Source organism: Perca flavescens, chromosome 15 (genome assembly GCF_004354835.1).
Source record: "Perca flavescens isolate YP-PL-M2 chromosome 15, PFLA_1.0, whole genome shotgun sequence".
In the NCBI taxonomy this organism is placed as follows: Eukaryota; Metazoa; Chordata; class Actinopteri; order Perciformes; family Percidae; genus Perca; species Perca flavescens.
In genome coordinates this window covers 13,579,789-13,605,310 of record NC_041345.1, presented here as the reverse complement: position 1 = coordinate 13,605,310, position 25,522 = coordinate 13,579,789, and the positions used below count along the sequence as shown (strand labels likewise).

Genomic DNA, 25,522 nt, shown 5'->3' with positions numbered 1-25,522 from the left:
TGCAGTGTTCATTGCGTGCTATATGGCATAGTTAACAGAGAACTGATTGTGGGGTCTGTGTCCCCTAAACATTTTTGCCCCTGTGGGGTAAATCCCACCACCTCATGTGCCTGCATTGCTCGTGCCTGTGCATTTGCTTAAAATTGTCTTTTGTCAAAAATACCATTGACATAAACGTAATTGTAACTTCATTAATAGCAGTTTCAATTACAACATTCTGAGCAATATTTTCACCCAGAGGAGCCACTCAGCTGTTTCCTTACTCACATTTAATCTCTGTACATGTTTACATACAGCAAGCCATGTCAGTCCAAGCGTGGCTCTCTGGCAAGGCAGGCCAATTGTTCATTGAGATAACTGTTCTGATTTACTGTAGTATTTTAAACTATATGAAAAACCAGTATATTTAGGTAATTTTATAATACACAAGTTACATATGTTGCAGTTCTATATTTTGCATGTTCAGTCCATAAACTAGGAGATTTATAAACTTTCCTATATCACTCATGTCAGTCTTTATAATATGACAGTCTTCGAACTGTTTGTATCTGGAGTAGTTGTCTTTTTTAAATAATGTACATCTGCACAGGAGCATATGTTGATGTTTACTACTACTACATCTCAACCTTTTAACATTTAGGTGGATTTTAAATTTAAAAAAATACTCCCTACTGCACTCTGTGTACTATAGCCTATCTGCAGAGTAGTTTAAATTAAACATATGCAGAGTAGGATGTGCCTTTGTATAGCAGGGCCAGAGCTACCATTTAAGGACATCAAGGGCATGTCTTTATATCATATTTTTGGTATTTTGTAGGATTTAATGTTTCTACGTGGTTCTACGATTACACACATATTACACATTTTCTTAGGGATGATTCTGATGTTTTTAAATATTAAGTATTTAAAATTTGTGGCCACCAGAATTACCGACAGTACATGTAAAAAATGTACAGAAGGCTCTAAAACAATATTTAGATCATAGCGTAAGGAGATAAAAAAAAAAAGTAATTGAACAATTAAATGGAAAATAGAATGTGATATTTTTTGTGACTTTTGACTCATACTCATTACTCAGAACATTTGGCATCTTCATCCATAGTGATAATCCTCACTAATGCTCACACACAAAAGATAAGCATCATTGTTGCCCTTTGTACATAACACAACGTCAGGATACTTGGTGTGGTCTGGATCTCCATGCCTCTTACATAACATTGTTGTCATAACCCTGTCAGACTCTCCATCACTCTTTTACACTATAGTATCCATATGCTATACTGACGATACTATACCAAGACTTTACTGATGACAGAAGCCAGACACAACTGTTTTTATCACCATTATTGTTGAAATAAACATTTAAACCCAACTTCAAACTGTTGCATCTTGAGTAGTTTTTTAAAAATAATGTACATCTGCGCAGGAGCATATGTTGATGTTTACTACTACTACATTTCAACCTTTTAACATTTAGGTGGATTTTCAATAAAAAATACTAATGTTTTTGATGCTCTATACTGATAGATCCATACATGTTACACTCCCTACTGCACTCTACTGTAGCCTATCTGCAGAGTAGTTTAAATTGAACATATGCAGAGTATGATGTAGCCTACATTTGTATAGCAGGGCCAGAGCTACAATTTAAGGACATCAAGGGCATGTCTTTATATCATATTTTTGGAATTTTGGGGGATTTAATGATTCTATGTGGTTCTACGATTACACACATATTACACATTTTCTTAGGGATGATTCTGATGTTTTCAAATCTTAAGTATTTCAAATTTGTGGCCACCAAAATTACCGACAGTACATGTAAAGAAGTGTACAGAAGGCTCTAAAACAATATTTAGATCATAGCGTAGGGAGATAAAAAAAGTAATTGAACAATTAAATGGAAAATAGAATGTGATATACAGTACAGGCCAAAAGTTTGGACACACCTTCTCATTCAATGCGTTTTATTTTTATTTTCATGACTATTTACATTGTAGATTCTCACTGAAGGCATCAAAACTATGAATGAACACATATGGAATTATGTACTTAACAAAAAAGTGTGAAATAACTGAAAACATGTCTTATATTTTAGATTCTTCAAAGTAGCCACCCTTTGCTTTTTTTATTAATAAGGGAAAAAATTCCACTAATTAACCCTGACAAGGCACACCTGTGAAGTGAAAACCATTTCAGGTGACTACCTCATGAAGCTCATTGAGAGAACACCAAGGGTTTGCAGAGTTATCAAAAAAAGCAAAGGGTGACTACTTTGAAGAATCTAAAATATAAGACATGTTTTCAGTTATTTCACACTTTTTTGTTAAGTACATAATTCCATATGTGTTCATTCATAGTTTTGATGCCTTCAGTGAGAATCTACAATGTAAATAGTCATGAAAATAAAGAAACCCATTGAATGAGAAGGTGTGTCCAAACTTTTGGCCTGTACTGTATTTTTAGACTTTTGACTCATACTCATTACTCAGAACATTTGGCATCTTCATCCATAGTGATAATCCTCACTAATGCTCACACACAAAAGAGAAGCATCATTGTTGCCCTTTGTACATAACACAACGTCAGGATACTTTGTGTGGTCTGGATCGCCATGCCTCTTAGATAACATTGTTGTCATAACCCTGTCAGACTCTCCCCCACTCTTTTACACTATTATCCACATGCTATACTGACCATACTATACAAAGACTTTACTGATGACAGAAGCCAGGCACAACTGTTTTTATCACCATTATTGTTGAAATAAACATTTAAACTCAACTTCGAACTATTGTATCTTGAGTAGTTTTTATTTTTTGGAATAATGTACCTCTGCGCGGGAGCATATGTTGATGTTTACTACTACTACATGTCAACATTTTAACATTTAGGTGGATTTTAAATAAAAAAATACAGTTTTAATGCTCTATACTGATAGATCCATACATGTTGCTCTCCCTACTGCACTCTGCTTACTATAGCCTATCTGCAGAGTAGTTTAAATTAAACATATGCAGAGTAGTTCCGAGGCGTTCCCAGGCCAGGTTGGAGATATAATCCCTCCACCTAGTCCTGGGTCTTCCCCGAGGCCTCCTCCCAGCTGGACGTGCCTGGAACACCTCCCTAGGGAGGCGCCCAGGGGGCATCCTTACCAGATGCCCGAACCACCTCAACTGGCTCCTTTCGACGCAAAGGAGCAGCGGCTCTACTCCGAGCTCCTCACGGATGACTGAGCTTCTCACCCTATCTCTAAGGGAGACGCCAGCCACCCTCCTGAGGAAACCCATTTCAGCCGCTTGTACCCTGGATCTCGTTCTTTCGGTCATGACCCAGCCTTCATGACCATAGGTGAGGGTAGGAACGAAAACTGACCGGTAGATCGAGAGCTTTGCCTTCTGGCTAAGCTCTCTTTTCGTCACAACGGTGCGATAGATTGAATGCAATACCGCACCCGCTGCGCATTTCTCCGACCAATCTCCCGCTCCATTGTCCCCTCACTCGCGAACAAAACCCCAAGGTACTTGAACTCCTTCACTTGGGGTAAGGACTCATTCCCTACCTGGAGAAGGCATTCCATCGGTTTCCTGCTGAGAACCATGGCCTCAGATTTAGAGGTGCTGATCCTCATCCCAACCACTTCACACTCGGTTGCGAACCGATCCAGTGAGTGCTGAAGGTCGCAGGCCGATGATGCCATCAGGACCACATCATCTGCAAAGAGCAACGATGAGATCCCCAGCCCACCAAACTGCAACCCCTCCCCACCCCGACTACGCCTCGATATCCTGTCCATAAATATTACAAACAGGATTGGTGACAAAGCGCAGCCCTGGCGGAGGCCAACCCTCACCTGAAACGAGTCCGACTTACTACCGAGAACCCGGACACAGCTCTCACTTTGGTCATACAGAGATTGGATGGCCCTGAGTAGAGACCCCCTCACCCCATACTCCCGCAGCACCTCCCACAGTATCTCCCGGGGGACCCGGTCATACGCCTTCTCCAAATCCACAAAACACATGTAGACCGGTTGGGCATACTCCCAGGCTCCCTCCAGGATCCTTGCGAGAGTGAAGAGCTGGTCCGTTGTTCCACGACCAGGACGGAATCCGCATTGTTCCTCCTCAACCCGAGGTTCGACTATCGGCCGAACCCTCCTTTCCAGCACCTTGGAGTAGACTTTACCAGGGAGGCTGAGAAGTGTGATACCCCTATAATTGGCACACACCCTCTGGTCCCCCTTTTAAAAAGGGGAACCACCACCCCAGTCTGCCACTCCTTTGGCACCGTCCCAGACTTCCACGCAATGTTGAAGAGGCGTGTCAACCAGGACAGCCCCTCCACACCCAGAGCCTTGAGCATTTCTGGACGGATCTCATCAATCCCCGGGGCTTTGCCACTGTGTAGTTGTTTGACTACATCAGTGACTTCCGCCTGGGAAATCGACGACAATCCCCCATTATCCTCCAGCTCTGCCTCTAACATAGAGGGCGTATTAGTCGGATTCAGGAGTTCCTCAAAGTGCTCCTTCCACCGCCCTATTACCTCCTCAGTTGAGGTCAACAGTGTCCCATCCTTACTGTACACAGCTTGGATGGTTCCCCGCTTCCCCCTCCTGAGGTGGCGAACAGTTTTCCAGAAGCACTTTGGTGCCGACCGAAAGTCCTTCTCCATGTCTTCTCCAAACTTGCTCCCACAAGATGTGTTGTGTAACTCCTTCATGGACAGCCCCAGCAAGGCCCTAAAATCCTGCCTGACCTTTCTGGTTTCTTACTGTGAGGCACATGTCAGCCAAATTTCAAAACCACCATCTGTGGATCCCCCTCCACAACATAGACTGTCGGACTTGTGAGGTTCATCCACTTCCTCTTGAACGCTTCTGTCTGATGGACGGCTGCTTGTTTGTGTCAAGACTGTGAGAACCAAGAGCACAAAGGGCAAACAACTGCATCTGTGGGAGAGGCACGGACACAGATTGATGTCTTAACAACACAACTCATAGTACAATTCTTTTTTTTCTTTTATTTTAATTTGCTTAAGTTTAAAATTATTTTCTTTTTATCATGTAAAGATGGCAAAATATTAATTTAGGATATGTCAGTAATGGCCTTGCATCTTTACAGCATCTGTTGTATATGTGAGGATTGCTTGTGCTGTAGACTGAGCTGCAGAAGAAACAAGAAGAAATCAGACAGAGTGCCTCAACAGCTGAGAAAGCAATTGGAAAGCTACAGAACAACAAAGACTCAATTAAGGTTTGTAACATAGGCAGATATGACACTATAACATTTATTTTGTACATTAATTTATTGCACAATGGTCTGGTTTAAATATGTTTCTTTTGCTTTCCTCTCTGGTCCTTCAGTCTTCAGTGCAGGAGGGTTGTGTGTTATCGTTGAACAGCAGTTTGCCAGGCTGCAGACAACCGTAGAGGAGGCCAGAAAGGCTGCAAAGGTGCGAGAGGGAGAGCTGAGACAGGCCCTCAGTCAGGAAGAGGGCACATCTGGAGCAGAGAACTGAGCAGGCGAAAACTTTGGCTCAAATGACCAAACTGTCCGGGTTCAAGTTGTTGACTTCCTGCAGGTACAAAATATTTGAAATATTTAATATAATGATAAATAACTCTTATGTACTATGTGATGTGGAAAAGCACAGGATTTTCTCTGAGGCAAAAAGTTTATTTTGGGCCCCGGTCTGTCTACACAGAGAAGGCATTTCATCTCGTCATTCAGTGAGGTTTAGAGATCAGAGAACTTGCATGTTATTTAACAACTTCAGGATTTCACATCATGATACATGTTCCTTTGTTTTGCTTGTTCCACAAGTGCTCAGAGTGGAAGAAAGGAATGGCAGATGTGTGCCTGCCTACTCCGTACCTCAGTCAACCGCATGGACCATCTATCCGCCCATGTCCAAGTAGTGACTGATGCTACCCAGGAGCTGTGTGACCTGATCCTCTCAGTTTTTCCTTGTAGGAGACAAGGAAAAACTGACATGTATCTGTAAAAGTGGTAAGTGTATATCATATTCTGTACTTTACCTTACTTACTGGCTCCTCATAGAGAAAACAGCCTCAGACGTACTTTCTTCAGTGCATCTTGTTATGTGCTCTTTTTAGGCATTCCAGCACCACTGACTCACAAAGCTGCTATAGCGTGGCAGTAGTCTTTAAGTCTTGTTATTCAATCTTTATTTGCTCAGCTCCATTAAAAAAAAGAAATCTCTATGTATTAGTACATTCAGTACATTGTAAAATAAATCCTCATGTGTTACCAAAATACCAAATAATCTCTGACAAATGATGAACTAGGTACTAAATCCTCTATGCCAACCTTCATCCCTGCCTGTTCCTGAGACGCCAGAGGATTTCTTAAAATGTAAATACAATTTTCAATATATTTTGTACTCTGTTTGTCGAATTGTACTTGTTTCATTTGGCCTATGAATGATTCAAAAATAATGTTTTCCCTGTATTGTAGACACAAGAAGTTTGACCTTTGACCCAGACACCACCCATCATTTCCTACGTGTAACAGAGGTCAACGGAAAGCTGACCAACACCAGCCCCTGGCAGCACCCAGACTACCCTGGTCGCTGTCAATATTGGCATCAGGCAATGACTTCAGACAGCCTTTACCTGGGGAGGCACTGCATTGAAGCAGAGCTGAGTGGGGAGGGTGCACATGTCGGAGTCACGTACAAGAGCATCAATCGTAAGGGAGAGCAAAGCCCCAGCTGCATCACCTGGAACGACTTTTCCTGGTGCATGGGACGAAACAGCCGAGGTTTCTTTGCCTGGCATGCTGGTGTGGAGACACCCTTGGATGTCACTGATATCACAAGAATTGGCGTATATGTCGACTTTTCCTGAGGCTCTGTGTCTTTCTATTACATTAACAGTCCCATGAGGTCACTCCACACGCACACAGAGCCCTTATATGTTACAGCCTGGCTGTCAAATAAAGAAAATTTAGTTTCTCTGGTAATTGCAAAATGATGCAAGAAATGATCATCTGCCTTCACTGCAAGCTTGTAAAAGAAAAATGACTGCATTATAAATTTTTATTGAGATTACGTAACAAGGTCTATAAAGTTATGGTACATATAGAGGATTTTTTCACATACATGCCATTCAAGGTTAAATGTACTACCATCTAGTGGTAACTGCAATGGTGTGTTAGGAATTTACTGCAGCTTTATTGCAACTTAATTGCTCTTGAATGTGATATGAATGAGGAAAAAAAGTACAAAAATGTCTGCCAACAATTCTTTAATTGTCTGAAATTATAAGTCCATTTGCTGAACTAGTATAAAGCTATAAGAGAATGTATTGTTTATGAAAGGTTTGTAAAATCATCAAGACAAACAAAAGTGCTTTGGAAAAAAGTTTAAAGTTTACTGCAGTCAAATAAAATCAGTTTCATTCTCGTCATAAACTGGATTCACAAAGTGCACACCCGTCTGAGTCATGGAGATTGAATTATTTGTTTCAGTTGCATACACACCAGGAATATCAGGCAGCATGTTTGGCTGGTCAAAAATGGGATTATCAAAGCCGTGGTCAAGAGGCCCACCAAGGTCTGTAACGTCGCTGCTTTTCACGAAGCTGCTCAGAGAAGGCAGTGATGATGGCAACTGAATAACCCCCTTACGAATCAGGACAATGATAACGATGAGTGTAATCATAATCAAAACTCCAAACACAACTCCAGCCACCATCCCAGCACTACCACCAGTCTGATCACTGCTGCTCCCAGAGGAGGCTTGAAATTCAGCCCCAGTGATTCCCAGGGTGGGGCCATGAGAATGGGCATCCTTCACTATGTCCCTGGCCAGAACCTCTGATAGTGTTCCCTTCTCTCCATCCACGATAAGCACCTGGATTTCAGGTGAGGTACCAGAAGGGATGACCCCCATCAGCCGCTGTGACTTGAAGACTTTAGACATGCCCAGCTGAATGGAATTGTATTGTGGCAGGACAAGAAATAGGTGATGAATTCGTTGCCTGTAAGTTTGCAGGTTGAACCCAGCGGCGTATTGGACGGTAACAATGGCACCACAAACATCACAACAGTGTCCCACAGGGAGAAGAGGCTTTTTACAGGTCAGAGAGGCACATGTTACACTGTTACAGATCTGCTGATGGTTCACAGAATTCCCACAGTCACAGCCAGAAGGATCCCCACACTCTTGGTTTCCAATAGACAAGGCAGAGGATCCTTCAAACTGCAGCTGGCCTGAACGTGAGCTCAGATAATGGGAGAACTCAGATCCGCTATCAAACTTCTTCCCCAGCACAGACACAGATTTGACAGGAATGCTAGGCTGACTGGAGCTGGTGTCCACCCTGAAAGAGGAGCGGGCTTTAAAAACCACATCATCATACTGGCAAGGGACACTCTCCTCGTGGACTGAGAATAAGAAATTCCCGCGCTGCAGGTCATCCTGAGTTGCAGCTGCCTGCCACAGAGCTGGATTAAACCACTGGAGAGACTCGGAATCTTTGAATTGAGTCGTGACACCCGCTCCGCAGCCCGAATCTTGTCCTCTCACAACATAAAATCCAGCTCCTGAATCCAGGATGAACTCTCCATCAACTGGCAGCTTCATCTCCTGCACAGCATGCGTGGTCTCCACGAACACAGACACTTTTCTCTGGGCTGGAAACTGAACAATGTCGTTACCACATGGAACATTTTCTTTATCCCAATTGGTCTTATTCTCATAGTTGGTGTCAGGAATCCACTGTTTGTGCAGGGCACCCGCTGCCCCAACAAGACAGAAGAAGATAAGCATGTCTGGTGATTTCAGCATCCTGAATGTTTGTGACAAACTGAGAGAACATTAGGTGACCTTTGTTTCCAACCTTGTGACTAACACATGATTGCACACAGCTTACCATTATAGTTGATGAGCTCTGAACCACATCAACCTGCTCAAGCAGGTGACCTGTAAAAGATTTACATTTTCAGTAACAGACCTGCTTCATGTTTTTCCTCTTTTTTTTTAGTTTTGTTTGAAAATCATCAGAATATGTTGCCCACTTGTGAACACATTTGAATGCATTTTCTAGAGTCCAGTGGTTATTCAGATGTGGGCATTCTCCTATCTTTTCTTATTTCCTATTTCTTCAAATAATAAATCTACAGGGTACTGTCAATTCAACCAATGAAGTGATCAATTCTTTAAATTTGCAGGGAAATTATTTTCTAAAAGGACAACTTCTGGACGGTACTCTGAGCTCCATTTGCCATTCAGTTTGCGTTGCAGACTGCCTCAAAATATTGCTGAGGTTTTCACCGTGCAATACATCAGAAATGCTATTAAACTAGTTGTTAAAATCTCAAACTATTATTTAAGTTTTGTACGGTGACATGCAGATGCCTTTCGAGGAAGCAAGTGTAAGAATTTAGCTAATTAATTTAAAATCCAATTAAGTTGCATATAAAACTGAATTCAATGTGAAATTTAACAACCATGACAGCATGAGCCACTTTATCATGTATATGCTAAGGCTTATTAATTGTGTTGGTGTTAAATTATTTTATAAATGTGTTGGTGTTTCATGATTTTAATAAATGTGCTTCTTTTACTGTTGCTTAACACCATCATATAGTTAGGAAGCAAACGGCTTTGTTTTTGTAAACTTTGTATTGGCTTTTTGAAATGTCTCGCGTCAGCAGGAGCAGGGTTTTATGAAGCAGTAATTCTGCTTTCTGGTACAGGTACCAGGATTATGTATATAAAAACTCAAAACATACACACCCTTATTGAACCTGAATCTCCCCTGAGGCAGTGTCTCACCTGCGCCACAGTAGCACGCTATGAGAGAGAAGTAGGCCTATGTTGTTTACATAGAATAACAATAAAATGCGTGGGCATACGGGAATTGCTTTAGAAGTGGCGATCGGAACTTCCATTGATAATTTTCGGAGTGTAACTGTGGGTGCGATGCGAGACGCGAGTAACTAATCAGCTTTTGGACTCTAGAAGATATTCAAAGAACTGTAAAGCTCTGAAGACTGGCCAGATATATTTAACAATTGTGACATCACGTGACTGAATGATATTGGAACTCTTCTAACTGTAATGCTACGAATTGGACTGCTTGTTGATTGGCCTTGCTGGACTTTGCAGACTCCCTGGGATATGAGTTGCTTATGTATTTATTTTGCAGTTGTGTGTATGTGTACTTTTATGTGTTGTTTGTAACTGAGCAAATGCTCTCAATAAATGAATTAAAAAAAATTAAAAAAAAAGTTACTAATCAGCTGAAACTAATTACACCTGTGTTCTTAATTGACTGCACCTTGTACGGTCTGCCATCTTTCTGTGCAATCTGACCTCCAAAGAGATGAACGGTGGTCCACTTATTTTCTGTTTTCCAGCTCTAGGTGTATTTTCTGCAATCTCCGTACACAGTTTATCTTTGTCATGATGTAAACAGGTCCAAGTATCCTTAGACCTGCCTCTGACTTGTTTTGTGACGTACAGTCACAAGATGAGAACTGTTGCTCAACATACGCTCCTGACCTGCAACAAACTTTTCTCTAGGTAGGCCTAAATTTGTAGTGATTTATTTTTTATTCTAGAGGATTTTAGTGTTGCACACAACTATGCATCGATACCGTTTACTACTGTAGGGCTTTTATTACTTCAAATACACTGTCAAAAACAGTCCTTACAGGACTTCAAGATTCAGCTCCTGGCCACTTGGTACACCAACACAATATAATGCAATTCAATACAACAGACCTGCCACAAATTCTACATTTAGGAAGATGTTTTTGTTGACACTGTCAGAGGTGTTAATTCACTTTGCCTTTATGTTTATTATTGAACTAGTTTTTGAAACCTTGACATAGACAATGTACCTTTTCAGTGATGTAAGAGACTTCTTATGTCCAGTAGTTAAGCTTTTAAAATAAAATGTTTTGCATATTCATAGAAAAACATCAAATTCATGTATACTTACTCTTAAATAATGTCTGGAAGGTGATCTTTAAAGTAAAAAGAGTTTTTAAGGCCCTTATCTAGGCTTACAATATGCAGTATGGGCTCAAAGTTGTAGTTTTTTTGCAGCTGCACTTTATGACTTGTATCCTTTTTGTAGAAAAACACCAAATTATGTTATTGAGGCCCATCCATCCAACATTGAGACAACAGCACAGATGAACATCCAACATGTGCCCAGCCCTCCTTATGCTCCCAGTGTTCGCCATGTGGAGGCGGTGGAGAGGGCCCACCGTGGTGGTGGATGGCTCCTGTCTGGCATCATCTGCATCAACATCCTGATCCTGGGCTGCGCTCTGGTCAGCGGCAGTGCTTTTAACATTGTGGCCATTACTGCTGAGCACAGGCAAATCTTCCTCATCATTCTCCTCCTCCTCACTATGTTGTGGATGCCGTTTTACGTCTTCACTTCTCGAAAGGATCAAGCAGTTTTGTTCAAGGATAGCCACGCAGGGCCTGTGTGGCTCCGAGGTGAGTCATTTCTGGGTCTGTTTTTTAGGTAAGTGTCATTTCAAGGCTTAATCCCTTAAAATGTTTATATTTCAGCTGGACTTCTGTTGTTTGGGTTTCTCAGTTTCCTCAACATCTTCAAGATTGTCACTTATGTGGGCTACCTTCACTGTGATTCTGCTGTTAAAGTTGCCTTCCCTGTCGTACAAGCTGTGTTTCTGTTTGTCCAGGTTGTTGCATTTTAAAAACCTCAAGCTTACTGCATTGCAAGACCATATCAGTCATAACTTTGGATGAGTTTTAAAAATTTAACAAAACCTTTACAAAACCTGTCCATTTTAGACACTTCCTGTGGATTCATGCAAAGGACTGTGTGGAGCAATACACAAATTTAACGCGGTAAATTATTGTTTTTACTCACTGGAAAGTTACCTTTTTTTTTAATCTTGGAGGACACTCACATTTTCACTTTTCCAGGTGTGGCCTTACTCTTACGCTTTCAACTAACCTGGTGGTGCGGATGACAGCAGTTACTGAGGAATCAGTTCACCAGACTACGATACCTGATCTAAATGTCACTGTCTGACAGAAGATGTACAAAGGTATTTAGGCATGGTTTGTTTTCAACTCTAATCAAATTCATGTATGGATTCATTAAGAGTAGAAAAAACTCACAACTTTCCATTTCAGCCAGCTATGACAAGTGTACTTGCAGCCACTCGGTGTGTGACACCTTCAAAGAAGCCTCCTATTACCTGTACCCCTTCAACATAGAATACAGCCTCTTTGCTTTGGCTATGACCTACGTCATGTGGAAAAACGTTGGTCGGGTTGTGGCCCATCACAGCCACCACAGTGTGAAATTCCATCCAAAGGATGTGTGTTTGGGACCTGTAACAGGAATACTCCTGGTGGTGGCAGAAGTTGTAACATTCATAGTGTACGAGGTGGACATACTGAGGACAAGAAGAGAAACCAAGCTCTGCTGATTCATTTTATTATGAATATAGTGATAGTGAGCCTGATGTGCCTCTCCACTGTGATTGGCTGAATCATCTACAGGCTGGACCACAGGGAACACGTATCGGAGAAAAACCCCACTCGCAGCCTGGATGTGGGGCTGCTGGTGGGAGCCTCACTGGGGCAGTTCATCATCAGCTATTTCTCTATCGTGGCTGTGATGGCAACCGGAGCCAAAGGATACCTGAACGGCCTCAACCTATCCTGGGCCGTGCTGATGGTGCTCCAGCTCGGCCTGCAGAACTACTTCATCATCGAAGGCCTCCATCGGGAGCCCTTCCACATGATGCAGGAAGCAGCTCTGCACACTAACGCTCACGCCTTCCAGGAACATGACATGAGCGTTGTCCTGAAGAGCCGTAAGTCCAGCTACTTCCTGACGTCAAGCTGTGATAAGCCACGTTGGAAAAGAAGAGTACTGAAGGAAGTCTGTGCCTTTTTGCTGCTTGGTAACATTATTGTAAGTTGTTTTTATGCTTATTTTCTTTAACTATTATTGCAACAAACCAATAATCGGTATGTTTTCCTGTTAATGTGTCCTGCTTATTACACTCAGCTGTGGATCATGCCTGCCTTCGGTGCTCGTCCCCAGTTTGATCATCCCATCGAGATACAATTCTACACATTCACAATGTGGGTGACTATTGTTAATATCGGAGGGGTTCTTATTCTGTTAATTTTTGAGCATGGAGAGAATTTTATGATCTATTTTATTAAATGTTTAAATTGAACTTGTTATATTAAAACCCTTAAATTCCTATATTTATTTAAGAGGGTCTTGTATTTAATGATGTGCTGCACATTACAGGCAATTACATTTACATGTGTGATTATTTATGACCATGAAATTTCATTGGTCATCAAGCTACTTTATCAATTCAGTAATGGGCTAATTTTTAAATGGAGCAGACAAAATCACGTCCCCTTTAAAGTTAAGTAAAATTACGTGATTATTCCTTAAATTGTTAAATTGGATGGTCTTAGGCCATAAGGGGTAGCCAGTAATTCACAAAAAATAGCAAATTACAGGAAAATCCGTCTTGTAGAACATTTTTGATTAGATCCTTTGCTGTTAATCACCTCATGACCCTTTTTTTAAAAAGACATTTTTTATATTTGTTGTAAATAGTTGGAACCGCTTTGGACATCACACTGGTGGTCAATCTATACAAAAAATAACGGTAAAATAATAAATTGGACATTAGCAAAGCTGCAATTGGTTGCTCAAAACAAATATAGGTTATATGCTGGTGTAGAGAGATTTCTGGGAAGAAGTGTAAATGTTCTCCATTAAAGTCAAACTTTAACTGATTGGTTGCTGGAGAGAGACCTAGTGCCATCTAGTGATCATGGTGTAATGGTGGAAGCTTGCACTTTACACATCGTGTTGGGGCCAAGCTACATACAGAGAATGGCTGTGCAATTAATATGGATGATTAATAATAATCAATTTAACTGAAATTAGTTTTGATGAGGACCCACATGGTTCAGTGTAAAGAGTGACTATTTGTGCTTAAAGTTTCACAGCAATTAAGATTCCTCACTGAAGCACAGAGCTCAGTAATGCAACCAACACAGAATTTCTTAGATGCATATCAATATATATTTTCAAGATAATTTACGTAAAATACAATTTCCAACATTAAGCATAGCCAGCCAGATCGAAACTTAAACCTGGTTATATACAATCTGTAGAATTGTCTCCTAAATCCTGTAGTTACATTTTCACATAAACTACAACCATAACAGTTCACTTCAAAGTATGGCAAGTACGACAAATAATGTGAAACACCAATAATGTGCCGTCCAGGATATCTTACAAGCATCTGTTGGAAACAAGTTTGGCTGCAAAATTTAACTTTCCTCGTTCACTTCTATGCTACCAAGAAAAGTGCCTCAGCCTTCAGGAAACGCTCTAGACATTCTATGGTCTTGAGGTCTTAAGACATGTACAAACACAGTTGTTTATGGACAATATTGATAATTCAAACACCTCCCACCTTAATTTGAGAGATATCTCTACCTCACTCGTCTAAATGATTCTCCTACCCAAGTCGGTGCTGTATGCATTGCGATGATGATTACAGTGGCAAGTTAAACACAGTGAGGTTTACTGGGAAAGCAGCAGATACTGAAGGGAGGAGGAACCCTGGAGTTGAACAGTCCCACTTTTAGTCTTCTGTCTACATCCTCTGAATCTCAAAAAGGCGGACATCAGTGTCATACCAGATAGGAGGGTCCACATTTCTAGAAAAACAAAGGGTTAATGTTTAGTCAATGTGAATAAACGATTGTTTCCATAATGCTCAGCTCTTATGGCTGACTCACCGCAAATAGACAACACCCCACATGTACGTGCGAAACCACATGGCAGTGCCTGCGTTGGCCTGATACTTTCTGATGAGGATAGGGTGAGGGACTGGCAACAGGCCCACTAATGTGCCATGCTGGAGAAACTTCAGGATCTCGGATTCATCTGTCAGACCCCTGCAGTGAAACATGAGCACACTTTAAAAAGGTAATATTTCAAAAGATGTGACTTTCACATGCTAACCAATATAGAACTGTGTACATACTTATCGATGCAGATCTTCTCCACCTGGGGAACTAGCACTTGTAGAAGGCGCATGATAGTCTGCAGAGGTAGTTTACACTTCCAGGAGTGGACCTGGGACAAATAAGGTAAATCCAGATCATGTACGCATTCTACCAAATATCCAACATAATATAAGGGCAAAAGTTACTGACCCATTCTTGTGTGGGAGCCCAAAACGATGTCGAAGACGCACTTGACAAACGTCTTCTCTCCATTTCTGATTCAGTGTAGAAAACATCCTGATAATGTGAAGAAATAGATTAACTATTATGCATATGCTTTTAAACAAACACATGCATACAAACACATGCACTTACTTCGTTTTCTCGACCTGAGTTTGACTCTGTGTCACTGGTCCCGGCGACTGCAGTTTGGTCTGAGTGGGCTGTGTGTGTGGAGTCTCCCTTTGAAACTGACACCATGGTGCCATCCTCTGACACTTGGGACTTCTCAGTCAGTTTATCAATGCCTGCAGGAAGCCATGAATCACAGGAAACCAATCACTATTTACAGGATAAGTCTGGTAATTTTCTTTATTTTTCTTAATGTCAACAAATCCCATGAGAAGATCATAATCAACAAAGAAAAGTAAGTTCTGTGTATCAAAAACCTGATATACCATAGCTTATTCCTCTGTGCCATAGTGCTAAAAACACATCAGTGAGCCACACCCACATGTTTCTTCTTTAACATGAATTTAAGCAGTTTAGTTTATTTTGAGTCAATTCTACACTTTATTGCTGCTGTAAATAGATGCTAACACAACAAATCCATGGCTGAAAATAGCCCTACAACAAATACTCTATTTGTTCTATTTTTTTTACAAATCTAAGCATATATTTGTCAGTCCTCTTAGTTAGACAGTTATAGTTCTCTTCAGGTGCTTAAAGAGCCCCTTTTATGCTTTTTGGGATTTGTCCCATCTTTTAGTGTTATATATATTTTGTGTGTGTAATAGATGTATAAATTACAAAAAAACATTTCATTCCAAATGGAGCTTTTTCTCCTACAGACAGCACTTTTTCTCAACTGCCTGAAAATGGCATGCTGTTTTAAAATTCCTCAATTAATGATGTCATTGATTGAGAAAGCCAGACCAGTTTTTCAAATGTGCTGCCCATTGGTGCTGCCTGAGCAAGCACAGCCCGTCCAGTGGCTTGTTTGAATTGGGTTGACCAATTACAACAGAGTGGGCCAGCTGACCAGCATGTAAACCTATTCTAGGAGACCCCAAGAATACAAATATGACACTGAAAAGGAGTATAATAGGGTCTCTTTAATGTACTGTATGCTTGTGTACATGACAAACATCTACCCCAAAGTCAAAAGATAGGAGAAATTTTTATAAAATATGAAAAGTATAGTAAGTTTACCAATGAGCTGAATGTACATGTAATCAGTAACATCCAAATTAATTCCAAATATAGCTTACCAGAGCTGTACCCATGTTTAGATAATTGTACTGTAAATTACCAAGGTGTATTGTGGTGTGTGTATTGTGTGATGTGTATTTTAATGTATTTACATATACAGTCATGTGAAAAAATTAGGACACCTATGCTAAAGTCGACTAAAAAGAGTAATAAAAAAATCCTCTTTTGCAAATTGATCTTAATGCCTTAATTAAAAAAATGAGGAAAAATCCAACCTTTAAGGACACCAATTGTGTTTGTGAATGAATAATGTATTATAAATAAATAAATGTTCTTCCTTAAAATACAGGGGGCATAAGTATAGACACCCCTATGTTAAATTCCCATAGAGGCAAGCAGATTTAGATTTTTGGTTTTATGGTTTTATGTCAGTTAGCCTAATAGCTGGTTTGATTTGCATTGAGAGATGATTTTATGGGTACCCCATGCCAATCTCTATATGGTGAAGTGTATGTGATGATGTGGGGCTATTTTAATTCCAAAGGCCAAGGGAACTTTATCAGGATGCATAGTATCCTGGATCCATGAAATAACTGGCCTTTAAAAATAAAAATCTGCCTGCCTCTATGGGAATTTAACATAGGGGTGTACTTACTTATGCCCACTGTATTTTAAGGAAGAACATTTATTTATTTACGATACATTATTCATTCACAAAGAAAATTGGTGTCCTTAAAGATTGGATTTTTCCTAATTTTTTTAATTAAGGCATTAAGATCAATTTGCAAAAGATGATTTTTTTATTCCTCTTTTTAGTCAACTTTAGCATGGGTGTCCTAATCTTTTCACATGACTGTATGTAGTGTGTGTGGTTTTATGATAGTGAAAGCTATATATTTTCATTACACTGTACATGTAAAATCCCAACTAGGGACAAGAGTTGGGAATTATCAATAGATTTAAACTCTCTGTGAAGCACATCAGTTTCATGCTCTGTATTGGAACTATGTAAAATTGCATCATTCCTATCAAATAAAATAACATTCAAATTCAAATAGCATACAGAGTCAGTACCTGGTATAGCGACCAGACTGGTCTTCAGTGTACCAGGCTCTGCTGGCACAGCAGGGTGAGAGCCCTCCATGGATACAGTCTCCTGTGAGCTAGTGCGGGAAATTACATCTGGAGACTTCCTCTTCCTCTGCAAAGCCTTCTGGATGGAAGCAGGATCAGAGGGCAGGTTGGCCAACTGGTGGAACACATTACGTTTGCGGATGATAGCGTACACCAGGTTGCAGTTTCCTGGAGGTGAGAGAAAGAGGGACAGATTTACTAAATGAGCAAAAGTAAAAAAAGTTCCTTCTAATACCTTGATCTTGACAACACAAAAAAAGAGAAAGCAAATCCATACAAGCCCAGAATTCTGTTACACGTCAGCTTTCTCTTACCATCAAACTGGTACTGGATGATATTGTTGAAAGCCTCAAGAAGGAAGAACACAAGGTGATGGTTCTGGGCTACAGAGAACAGGAACCAGCTGGTAGAGAAAGCCTCCAGCAGGTGGAGCAGTTTATTGGCTGCCACCATGGACAAGCTCTTCAAATAGGGAGACACTGCAGAAAGAAAAATGTTAGGAAGATGATTGTGTACCTAAATAAAGAAAACTATAACAGGCATTTTTATTTTAATTAAGTGGCATCTTTTCTTCTTATAAGATGTCAAAACTTTTAAGTAATTGATGTTGCAAATAAAATGTGTGCATTGTCAGACAGATGGCGCCAAAGCAATTCACCATTTACAACAATGGTGAGTAGGCAGTCAAACAGAGGCTGGAGACGCTGGTGGCCTGTGGTGATAATCTTGTGAAACACCTACAAAACAAACACAGTGACAGCTGGGAGCATTGACTGTATGTTAATTTGTCCGCAATAACGAACATCATAATGTAACATAGTAGACACTCACCACTATAAGCAGGTCAGCATGAGTGCCTGTGAACACTGGGATGTCCATAGGCACATGGACGGAGTAGGGCTTATTCAAGCGCACCCCAAAGTTTCTCTCCCCGCTCAGCAGCAGCAAAATGAACACTCCAATGTGCATGAGTCCAACACGGGCTGCAGCCATAAAACACATCAAAAGATTAAAAAAACGTATATGCATATTAGAGGCTTGTTGGGTGCATGAAAAGTGATAACACTGGGATGTGACTCACACTGGTCAGCCCTGGCATCATTCAGGTAGAAGAGAATAGGAACCAGAATATCCAGCACATCACTACTCTTCAGGACAAAAAACAGGAACTTCTGTCGGTAGAACACAAACAAGATTATGTTTAATAAAAGCACACATTCTTGATCAAAGAAACTCTTCATTTTAGTTCTTTGTTCTAACCTTGTTGAAGTCACAAAGCTTCCAGAAAAGAACCAACAGCTCTTGGTGAAACTGGATCTTCTTGGTAGAGTTAGGCAGGTAAGTCTGAGTCAAAGGGTTGGTCAGTAGACGAGCTAAGCCCTTCAGTACAAAGTCATAATCCTGCCATTGGAAAGACAGAAGGCGTCCTTTTGATATCTTTACAGGGAAAATCTTCATGTATTTTATAGAAATGATAATCGGCATACCTCCTCTCTGTGGATCCTTGACAAATAATTCACAAACAGGTTCTCAGGGCCTGCAGACTGCACAAACAAAAAGAGATGTATTTGAATGACATTAAACACATGTTTGTTTATATACTGTCTGTTTATATAAGGGTGGTTATTGTGTAAATATGTTTGTTTTATTACTATTATTATTATTATTATAACTAATTCTATTTTTTCTATTTCTTATACTTTATGTATATGTTTTCTCCTTTGTCTACTTAATGTGTATTTGTTATTCTGATGTGTGTACATTTTTCTTTTGAGCTGCTGTAACACAGGAATTTCCCCAGTGTGGGATTAAGAAAGTCTATCTTATCTTATCTTATCTTATCTTATCTTATCTTATCTTATCTTACATGCTATACAGTCATCGGGATTGATTTCTTTGAGGAGGTTTTGGTGCCGTACCTCTTGTTCCTCCATGCTGGATGGGGAGGGGGTCCGGTGGGGAACCCCTCCGTCATGCTCCAGCGTCACAATGAGGATCTGTACAGCCTGCTCCACCAGCTGCTCTCGGTAGTCGGAGAAGAGCAGGTGGTTGTACGGGATGCCGTAGCCCACTGGATCATAGGCACACACCACATTCAGCAGAGAGGTGAATAGCGGCAGTGCATGTCTAGGGAAGAAGACATGAAGACCACGTTGGAGAATCATGTGCAAGAATGTATCCATGCAAAACATTTTAATGAAAATTATAATATACTGTAATTTGTAATGAACTCTCATATTTTAGTCAATACAGAAATGTTATTAAAATGCATATGCGCATAATATCTACATTTATTTAAAATAATGTGTAAGCATAAAATATAGAATCAGTAGATTGACAAAAAAATATCTTAACTCAAGGTCCACTTATAAGCTTTAATTTAGGAAATGTCATCCACATCTCACTGACAAGTGATCTACAAGCCATCTCCATGATCACTGAGCAAACTCAACTTGTGATAAAGACCATGACATAAGTTTGAAAGCTGAAAAAAAACTAGTAAGTGCGCCAATCACATTAATGTAATCCAATCAAAGTTTTACATCAGGTGGCATTAAAAAATTCTAATAGAAATTCACTTAGATGGCTGGATGCACATCATCACATGTTTGTCCATATATTTGTGGATGTGACTACATTTGCCCTTTACCTATTTTCTGTTGAGCAGAAGAATGTCACCCAAGGGTTGAGGACATTGTTGTCCGATGAAGAAGGCAGGTACATGGCCTCAGAGAAGCAGGTTAGTAACAATCTCAGCAACTCTGTCCTGAAGAGGATCAGTGAAAAAAATGCATAGGGGGACAGAAAAGAGTAAAATTTGTAAAAACAAAATCAGAGAGTAAAGCATGTTAGTGCTACAGATGGTGCCAAGGCATGCAGCCGGCTGACTTACCTATTCAGATCATGGATGTAGTTTAAAGGGGGCGACTGTGCGAAGCCCACCCCTGCCTCCCAGATGTATTCACAGCTGTCTATAGATTGCATGTTCTCTACCGAGTCCTGGATGATAATTAAAGTACAGGATTAACATTTCTCAGAATATTTGTTCAATCACATCGGAAATTATTGTCTATACTTTCTCCAACAAGTCCCCTAACCTAAATGACATATTAGGCTGTTTAATATTGTATTCTAAGTGTTTTCTGATCTGTGTAGTTGAGGTATAGTTTAGTTTTGGCAATTAAGTGACTTTTTCTGAAAAAGTCTCACTTTTTTAAACTTCCTTTAGGAACTGTATCTGATCGTTTTTACCATGATCCGGAAGGAGACTGATGGTGAAATAATGAGCAGCATAGTATACTACAGTTTACTAGGGAAGTTTAAACACCCAAAGAGCAATCACCGTAAACAAAGTTTACGTGCAACATTCCTTTCTTGCTCATGAGGGATGAGCGATTCATTCTGGTGAGACTGACAGGGATTCATCAGTCACAGTGGCGTAACGAGCCAACACCGGGCCCTTATGCAGGATTATCAAGGCGGGCCCCCCTACTACAGCACGTGATGATGGCGCAATGTCCATGAGCAGGCTACCATGAATAGGACAGGATAGGATCATAGAGACACAGCATATAAGAGATGAGATGACTGACAGTAATAGCGTTAGAGAAGGCTAGCTTTAGTCTCACGCTGAAGTCCCGTGGGAATTCAGTTGTAGCAGGAAAAGGTAAACAGTAGTGTATAGATCAGAGCGTAGTGTGTGAAGAGTGAAGAGCGGAGGTGGAGAGGGAAGAAGCTTGGAGTAAGAATTACGAGACTACAGCTAGCCTTCTCTAACGCTATTACTGTACAAGGCACAGACATAATTTTGCCCTTTTCCATGTAGTTACATAGTCACTGATATGGTCATAACCACTACAGTGCTCAATTACCTGGCGACGAAGGCGGGGAGACAGAAGAAGCAAGGATGCCGGTCGGGCCTGCTGACCCGGCTAAGGGAATTACCACACAGATTGCCACTGCCAAGACTCCTACTTACCAACGCTAGATCGGTCGCAAACAAAATTGATGAGCTACAAATACACACAAAACTGCTGCGTGATGATTATCACCGGAGCCTGGCTGAATTCACACTCATCCCAGATGGCAGCTAGCAGCTAGCAGGGCGAGCTAGCTACCGGCAGGATGTCTGAGTTGAAAACGCATCTTGTTGTCACGTAAGGGCCCTGTTTGTGTTGCACAGACATTTTAATTGCATTTTGTGTCTGTTAAGAGGGGCAAAGGCACTCTTTAGAATATGCCCCCACAACTTCCGTTTTAGCTAACTGGAGCTCTGGGCATTAGCTGCAGCAACTCCAGTTTGCGAGGACCAATTCTGGTCGTTTTTTTTTTCTATCGACAGTACTCCCATATTCATAGCGATCAAGATTCACGTAAAAATTGCCCAGAGTTCTCCTTTAATAGAATTTTTCCAACCATTTTCCAGCTATTATCATAATGTGTCATTAATTATTATTTTTTTCTGAATGATGATGAGATGACTACACTTGCATAAGTGACAGGACACTGGGTACTCACAGGGCCTCTCCTATGGCTGTGCACCGTGAAGTCAGGACAGAAGAGCAGGTCAGCAATTGCCAGGAGCAGCGACTCGGCCAGTGGTCGAGCGCCATCATCATCATCCAGCTCATCTGTCTGGAAAGGATGGACATAATGTGTGAGCCTAGATTCAGATGATAACTATTATTCTTTAGCATTCATTGAAAGAAATTACTTAAATTGTAAAATGAAAAAAGTGTTCATGGCCTGAAAGCAAAGGGCTCAGTACAGCTGATATTTCCTGCTTGCTCTACACCTCCTAACATCTGTAATGAGGAAACCAATTTAGCTGATCAAGCTGATTAGCTGATGAGTGAATGATATGTGTTTAAACTTCGAAGTAAGATTTCAGAAACACTGTCTGATAAAAAAGTGTTAGGAGGAGTGATTAAAACACCTGTCTTCATGCTTTTTGCAAGTAGGTTTTCATTTCCTGCGCCCACTCACCCCAGCCCGCCCAGCACCGGGCACGGTCGACCAGAAGAATCCTCTCCAGTCCTGGTCCTCAAAGATGTAGGGAAGGATGCGGCTCAGGATGCGTGTGCAGTTCAGGATCACCTGCTTCTCCCTCTCTGTGGGGCAACCAGACTCCGCACCCTGCACCATCTTCTCCACGGCCTGAGGAGACAAGAAACATGATCAGGAGGTACGTGAGAGTGATCATTCATGAGTATGGAAACCTCTGCTAAGCCAGAAATTTTCATTTAAATTTTAATAGTCCAATTTTCTACAACAACATTGGTTCCTATTTTCTTACTGTTGCTTTCTCAGTCGGCTAATGAGGAATTACCCAGTCAACATGCACAGTACCATAACAAACACCTTAGTTTCTTAGACTTGTTTCATTAGTCATTTAGTGAGCATACATCCACTTATAATATCATATTATTTCACTTTACCATCAACTGGACACTAATGATTTTGTTTGTGGAGAACAAAGATACCAACAAACTGCAGCATCTCATAAATTGTTCATTTATGTACTTAATATAATTTACACTCGGAAGTACACTGATGTCTACATGATATGGGGACGTATTGTTGTTGTTAACAAAGATTTACTTTTGAAAATTACTCATTATCTAAATGTAATCAACAGCGTGGAGCAGACTGGGTTTAAAAATAGGTAACAAACCACTTTGAATCAGCTTCAGGGGCTCTCGTCTCCTCCTCTGTATTTAATTAGGCTGTAAGTACCCTGTACTGTATGTCTGTTTAGTTTCTGATAGGTGGCTTCAAACGGAAGCTGGTACCAAGAGACGGGAAGTGAAGGGAAAGGAAGGGGAGTTGACTCACTTATTCCAACATCTGAGAGCATGAGGCAGTGCCTTGCTGACAGACGCCTGTGCTGGGCTTGAACAAACAACATTCCATATTCCATGATGTTGCCTCAAAGCAAGGAGTGTCCCTGTGCACTCTCATCTCATAAACAAGTTTGTATTACACAGATGCATTAACAGTTCATACAGTGTGTACCTTATAGCAGAGGGTTGCTAAATTGGAGGGGGACTCCTCTCGAACAGCTCTTATCTCTGCAGCTGGCACCAGCGCAAAAACATCCTGGACCGTGGTGGTGGTGTCTGCCCAGAACTGGTCCCAGAAGGCATCGTCTGTGGCTTCCACTGGCTGTAGAAAATATGTTTACTTTTCAATGCCCATATATCTGAGCCTAATGGAGCATTTTATGGCATTGAGATTTTGAAATACAAAGGCCTGATTGATCTTGCATTGGATTAAAATATAATGTTGCCCTTTTTCATCATAATAATTCATACAAGGTTGTTCGGTCTTCTAGCTCATCCAAGGCCTACCTAATGGCAATGTAAACACAACCTCAATTCTAGCAGCAGTGAGAAAACATGATCTGGCACACAGGTCTAACAGTCCACCTGCCGCATCTGCAAACGTGGTCACTGCCAATCTACGTCATCAGTTTTGATTTAGCTACGCCATTGCTTGTTTTATAATAAAAAAAACTAAACATGAACAGCCAGAATAAAGACAAATTATGGTATTCTGCATCGCAGAACCGACCATTATTTAATCCATGACAAATACGACATATTGGAGTAGCCTACAGTGCATGCAGCCTTTCTACACCGACCATATAAACATTTCGATTATGCTAAGTAAAATGATTGTGAGTACAAAAGCGCGCATGCAACATGAGACTCTTCGCTTACTGCTACCACATCATCCGCGTTATCGCATCTCTTCAGTGATGCTCTCCGGCGCGCTCATCGACACCCTATCTCTCTATTTAATCCTTTATTCGGCTGTATGGAAGCGCATATACCTGTGTTTTGGTTGTCAGCTGAATCACTGCTTTCCTGAAGTTCAATTTTGAGTCGGTGCTGCCCATTGCGATTATTTCCCTTTATACTAACAGGACCGCCGCTGCTGAGGATCCCTGGTTAATCTCACCTCAGTCCTTCGCTTGAGTCATTGGCGGAGGTTTTTTTTTTTTTTTTTACTCTATTGGCTGGCTGGACCTGCTGCACTACAGGGTGTAACTTCCGGGTTGTGAAAATGTCAACCGTTCAGTCAGATTGGATGTTTTGTTCCAGCATTTATACCTGCAATATAGGCTATACAATACTCTATAATTTGTTCTAATTTCCTTAGGCTCGAAATTGTTCCATACTTTGGTATAAAATTGCCATAACGGTTTTATGGGGAGATGGGCTGCAGCTCACTTTCTGTTACGTTGTATATCTGTTTTTATGAAGACACAGATCGGTATTTTCAAATAATTACATTAATCTGCAATGTAGGCTATTGACTAAAACTGTTGTTGCAAACAGCGACATCGTTTGGGGAAATTAACATTTTGTCATACAGGATTGGTCGATTGCTGTCTAATACAGAGACAAATTAAATTTTTATAGCAGAAACAAATTAATAAACGCATGGTGCTAAACAAACAACAAACAAGGATCAATCAAGTTAATTAGCAGCTTTTTTATATTGCACAACAAAATGTGCATCGCTTTTATTATATGATGCCTTTAAGTGCTGCTCGTAAGCCCCTACTTTCTTTCCGAAATTATCTTATCCGTATTGCATACGTGTAACCTATAACAAAAGTAATGGTCTTCATCATTTCAGCTACCATTATGGTCATCATGCCTATGGCGCTCGCAACCTTTTACATCTCTGATGCCACAGAAAATTCCACTCTAATTGTCCAGCTACTAGCACAACACATACATATTTTCCCGACAGCATTTAAAAGCACCATCAATAGTCTTCGCGCAGCCGCATTGCCATGTAAACACAACTGTCGCTACTGGCTGTGGTTTTTATAGCTAGCTAGGTTAAACTAAAAGAGGTGTAATTTTAGTCGGGCTCTAGATCTGCCTCTGAGATTGTTACATTGTTATCAGAAAAACAA

The 25,522-nt window shown here is 40.7% G+C and overlaps 3 protein-coding genes across 5 annotated transcripts; 1 reads left to right on the top strand and 2 right to left on the bottom strand.

Annotated features, from left to right (window-relative positions):
• Positions 1-7,407: 7,407 nt before the first annotated feature.
• Positions 7,408-11,330, bottom strand: amn (amnion associated transmembrane protein). The gene is made up of 2 exons (XM_028599238.1): positions 10,979-11,330; positions 7,408-8,952 (listed from the first exon to the last, which is right to left on the bottom strand). Exon 2 carries the CDS (start codon positions 8,815-8,817, stop codon positions 7,408-7,410), a length of 1,410 nt encoding a protein of 469 aa, XP_028455039.1. The 5' UTR covers positions 8,818-8,952; positions 10,979-11,330.
• On the top strand, positions 10,319-12,738 carry LOC114569757 (proton channel OTOP2). Of its 3 annotated transcripts, none has more exons than XM_028599810.1 (6): positions 10,319-10,557; positions 11,117-11,487; positions 11,591-11,696; positions 11,809-11,865; positions 11,944-12,068; positions 12,161-12,738. In XM_028599810.1, the coding sequence occupies exons 1-5, from the start codon at positions 10,505-10,507 to the stop codon at positions 12,050-12,052; spliced, it is 696 nt and encodes a 231-aa protein (XP_028455611.1). In that variant the 5' UTR covers positions 10,319-10,504; the 3' UTR covers positions 12,053-12,068; positions 12,161-12,738. The 3 variants fall into 3 exon arrangements, with proteins under 3 accessions (XP_028455611.1, XP_028455610.1, XP_028455612.1); XM_028599809.1 differs by having other exon boundaries at positions 12,157-12,738; XM_028599811.1 differs by having other exon boundaries at positions 11,563-11,696; positions 12,157-12,738.
• Positions 12,739-14,114: 1,376 nt separating this feature from the next.
• hid1a (HID1 domain containing a) lies at positions 14,115-24,564 on the bottom strand. Its single transcript, XM_028599996.1, has 19 exons — positions 24,425-24,564; positions 23,605-23,754; positions 22,576-22,746; positions 22,108-22,224; positions 20,483-20,589; positions 20,240-20,356; positions 19,509-19,716; positions 19,077-19,133; positions 18,850-18,990; positions 18,671-18,761; positions 18,421-18,572; positions 18,248-18,326; positions 17,904-18,068; positions 17,530-17,757; positions 15,400-15,551; positions 15,235-15,321; positions 15,063-15,154; positions 14,815-14,973; positions 14,115-14,733 (listed from the first exon to the last, which is right to left on the bottom strand). Exons 1-19 carry the CDS (start codon positions 24,488-24,490, stop codon positions 14,670-14,672), a joined length of 2,403 nt encoding a protein of 800 aa, XP_028455797.1. The 5' UTR covers positions 24,491-24,564; the 3' UTR covers positions 14,115-14,669.
• Between the last annotated feature and the right edge of the window lie 958 nt (positions 24,565-25,522).